The sequence below is a fragment of the Euphorbia lathyris genome, chromosome 8, assembly GCF_963576675.1.
Source record: "Euphorbia lathyris chromosome 8, ddEupLath1.1, whole genome shotgun sequence".
Classification (NCBI taxonomy): domain Eukaryota; kingdom Viridiplantae; phylum Streptophyta; class Magnoliopsida; order Malpighiales; family Euphorbiaceae; genus Euphorbia; species Euphorbia lathyris.
In genome coordinates this window covers 27,873,339-27,877,716 of record NC_088917.1, presented here as the reverse complement: position 1 = coordinate 27,877,716, position 4,378 = coordinate 27,873,339, and the positions used below count along the sequence as shown (strand labels likewise).

The 4,378-nt window shown below is 36.6% G+C and overlaps 1 protein-coding gene across 1 annotated transcript; it reads left to right on the top strand.

Moving 5' to 3' along the window:
* The first annotated feature begins 2,982 nt into the window (after positions 1-2,982).
* Positions 2,983-3,891, top strand: LOC136203210 (uncharacterized). The gene is made up of 3 exons (XM_065994307.1): positions 2,983-3,130; positions 3,237-3,420; positions 3,501-3,891. The coding sequence occupies exons 1-3, from the start codon at positions 3,106-3,108 to the stop codon at positions 3,844-3,846; spliced, it is 555 nt and encodes a 184-aa protein (XP_065850379.1). The 5' UTR covers positions 2,983-3,105; the 3' UTR covers positions 3,847-3,891.
* The last annotated feature ends 487 nt before the right edge of the window (positions 3,892-4,378 follow it).

Sequence of the window (4,378 nt, the reverse complement as noted above, 5' to 3'; positions counted from 1 at the left end):
GCTTTCTCCAGATCAAGCTTGAGAGCCACGATCCCTTTCTTACCCTTCCTCATTTTCATGGAATGGACCATCTCCTGGGCAATTACCACATTGTCCATCATTTGCCTACCAGGAACAAAGCTACCTTGATTTTGGCTAATAATCTCAGGAAGGATCCGCCGGATCCTATTCGACACAATCTTAGTGATAGCTTTGTATAAAACATTACATAGGCTGATCGGCCTCATTTGTAAAAAGGAGGAGGGCTTTTCAACCTTAGGGATCAGAACCAGGAGGGTTTTATTCACCAGGCTAATCTCGTTGGAACCGCGGAAGATTCCAAAGATAAAATTATAGACACCTTCCTTCACCGAGTCCCAGTGTTTATGGTAGGAACTAGCAGGGATACCATCGATCCCTGGAGCTTTAGTAGCTCCAATACTGGTGAAGGCAAGGTCAATTTCTTTCCGGTCGATAGGATGAAAGGCATCAACAATTACCTCCTCCTCCAGCCTAGGAAAGGTGACACCAGAGTGGGCTTTGTCCAGATCCACAACTTCCTCTTTAAAGAGGTTTTTATAGAACTCAAGAGCAAGACGACGAATATCTTCTTCCTCATAAATCCAGTCACCATTAGAATCTTTAATAGCATCGATCTGGTTCCTTTGCCTTCTAATAATAGTAGAAAGGTGGAAGAATCTGGTGTTCCGGTCACCATCCTTAATCCAAGCCTTCCTAGATTTCTGGAACCAAAAGAGCTCTTCCTATCTTAGGACCGCTTCCAGCTCGTTCTGGAGAGATCTAAGATGACAATTCATACTGTGGTCAAAACGGATCTCCAAACAGCGTTGAATGCCTTCCATCCTCCTTAAGAGTTTATTTTTCCTTCGGATAATATGGCCAAAGATGTTTTTATTCCATCCCACCACATTTCTTCTAAACTCCTCAGCAGCAAGGAGAACATTAGAATGGGGTTGCCAATTATCCTTAACAAAGTTCCTGAACTCAGGATGGGTGTCCCAAGCAACAAGGTACCTAAACGGTCTATTCCCTTTGGGCCGATGACCTTTAACCAGCTTAACGAGGATAGGACTATGGTCCGAGTGGCGAAAAGGGAGGTTCAGCACGTTTAAATTAAAATTTAATATTAATTAATCTAATATATTAGAAATAAATTAAAATATATTTAATTACTAAGATAAATGTTTATATATTTGAGTAAATTATAAAATATTGAAATTGAAATTCACATGATATTTATGATTGTGAGATCGTAACATTATAGATCCCCATCTCTTATAAAGTAATTTATGTTTTTTTAATGAAAAAAAAAGGGAAAATTACAAAACTAGGTCAAATGGGAGGGTCATTTACATATTTAACCCATTTACTCAATCTACTATATATCTAGACTGATTTTATGTGACTTTTCCATAATACCCCTAACCTTCCCACTTTCCACCACATCGCGAACGGCCGCTCCCCCTATCTCTTTGGTTACGCAAAAAGTTGACTCCTCCATTAATGATTTCAAGACTTTTAATCTTTCTTTCTTCTTTTAAATTGCACGAAATCTGCACCATTTCGCCAAATCACAACGAATTTCTCTTTTTCCTCTCTTCATCTCTTGATTCTGCAACTTCCTAACCCTATAAAACGAAGTCATGGTTCTTCATCTTCATCTTCCTGTTCGTTACTTGGTTTCTTTTTTCTTGTTACCATCAAAGAAATGGTTATTCTATGTTATTTCCTTCGTTTTTTCCAGTTTATCATATTATTATTGTCGCTTTTAAGGTGAAAGGCGCGAAAAATGTAAGTATCTGTTGTTTTTTCTGCGTTTTTTCATGAATACACTTCGTGAATCGATGGTTTCGCAAAGATTTACGAAGAGAAAGAGCCTGGAACGTGACGATCTACTTCGTGAATCGATGATTTCGCGAAGATCTACGAAGAGAAAGAGTCTGAAACGTGTGGATCTACTTCGCGAAGTTTGCGAATAGATCGTCACGTTTCAAACCTCGCAGACTTCGCAAAACCATCGATATGCGACGTAGATCGTCACGTTTCAGACCTCACATACCTCGCGAAAACATCGATTAGCGAAGTAAAATCACCTCTTTCCCTGCACACTTACATTCGCATGCTTCGCTAATCTCATTTCGCAAAGCCAAAATCGTCTTTTTCCCTGCCTAACACGATTATTTTTTTCTGAAGGTGATTGAATATGTAACATCCCTTTCTAGAAGGCGGCGTACTGGGCTGCAGGGGAGATAACTTTCCTTCATGTATAGGGATTAACTTCCCTCAAGATTGACACATTCACTCTTGAAATGGTTAGTTAGGAGAGGTGTTGCCAATCTTGGTGTGCACCATGGGACACTTCCATCCCATGGTGTCAATCTTCAAAGTGAACCTAACTAATCCGGTATCAATTTTGAAGCGGATGAGTAATCTTGGTATGCACCGTGGGACACATCCATCCCAAAAGGTCTGGACTTTCATTTCTCATTCCAAAAGGTCTGGAAAGTCACACAAAAATCAGTCTAAATATGTAGTAGGTTGAATAAATGAGTTAAATATGTAAATAAGTCTCTCATTTGACCTAGTTTTGTAATTTTCCTAAAAGAAAAACATTGATTCTCAATAATTAATGATAGTTGACGTGGAAGATTACATCTAATTGCAGTGTAGGAGATCAAGCCTCCATTGCATGCACTTTTTAAGCATATTTTCCACAATTTGATCTGGCGGACAACCAATCAAAACAACACACCAAAAAATATAAAAGGGGCCAAAAAGATCTTAACTTTGCCAAACGCGAGTACCCTTTGTGGTTTTATCTTGCTCTTTGTAGTCTTTATCTTGCTCTTTGTAGTATATTTTCTTTCCTTTGTGGATCTTATACTGGTTATAGCCTGTATAGGTGGGAAGTTTTATTGTGCTGTATTTGTACTTTATGATTCTATGGAATGAAATATGGCACTTTTATCAAAAAAAAAAAAAAAAAAAAAAAAAAAAAAAAAAAAACTTTGCCAAACGCGGCGGTTTATTTTCTTCTTCTAGTTTTATTTATATCTCACAATTCCAATTTTCATCAAAATCCGATCATTCTTCTTATCTATATCAATGGCTGGATCTAAAATTCTATCAGGTAGGATTTCTTTTTTCCTTTTTCTATTTATTCTTGATATTTTTCAATTTGAGATTGAATTTAATCGCGGCACTTTTGATTCTGATATTTGTTGATACGGCGGCAGATGAAAATGTGAAAGCCCCAAATCTAGTAGAGAGGGCGAAGGAGAAGATTCAGGCAGTATTACACAGTGAGAGATTTCATTTTCATCAGAAGAAAGACGTTAATGAACACACTCCGATCAATAACGTAAAAGCCCCAAATGTGTTTGATCGAGCGAAAGAGGAGATTGAAGCTCATCAGAAAAGGTTGGTATAGTATAGTATAGATACGAATTTCAAAATCAGATCTGTAATTTGGATTATGAGATTTGTTATTGCTATTTCAGCAATCAATCTGCAGAAGCAATCAGCAATCGTGATCGTCGTCATCATCGTTACAGCGAAACTCATGGAAGGAGAGATGACATTGATGAGAATACTGGTATGGATGAAATCAAAGGTCCGAGTATTTTTCAAAGAGCTAAAGAAGAAGTTGAAGCTCTTTTCGGGACGATACATCCGAGGAAGAAGGAATCGAGAGATTCTGTTTCGGAAGGAGGGTTTGGAGGTGTAGTTGGAAGAGGATTGGAAAAAGTTTGTTCAGGTGAGATTGGTGCTTCCATTGGAAGAAGGCTTGAAAAAGTTTGTTCTCCTTCCAATTCCAAGGGGGCTTGTAAGCCTGATGATGATTAAACTGCAATTTTAATATATCCAAATACTCTGGTTTTCATTTCTTAATTCTGTAAATTTCTTTACATTTTGGTTTATACATAAACTTATTTCTTTGGGCCGGGTTTGGACAATGAAAATTAATCATAGATCCAATCCGGTCTAGATCCATTAAAACCCGTCTATTTAAACTTTTAAGTATTCCAAATATTCTCCTATTAATTTTAATATTTGAACTTTTGAAAACTTAAGATCGTCTGTATATTATTGTAGTATGAATGTATAATGAAATTAATTAAATTTAATCTACCCACTTAAATGTATTAGTTATTCCATTTTCTGTGTTTTGAAAATTTAGGTCCTGTTTTGTTCAGCTGTTAGCTGATAGCTGTTGCGGTTGCTGTTAGCTGTTTGTTATTAGTTGTTTGATTATTAGTGTTTGATAAAATTATATTAAACTGTTGCTGTTTGGATTTAAAATGTTAATATGAACATATTTTAAATTAATCAATAAAAAAATTATGAAAATGATAAGGTGAAAAACTGTCTCTAACGT

Coding starts and splice junctions, on each gene's coding strand:
- LOC136203210 (XM_065994307.1), top strand. CDS start 3,106: ATGGCTGGATCTAAAATTCTATCAG. Junction 3,131..3,236: donor TGGATCTAAAATTCTATCAG/GTAGGATTTCTT, acceptor ATACGGCGGCAG/ATGAAAATGTGAAAGCCCCA. Junction 3,421..3,500: donor ATTGAAGCTCATCAGAAAAG/GTTGGTATAGTA, acceptor TTGCTATTTCAG/CAATCAATCTGCAGAAGCAA.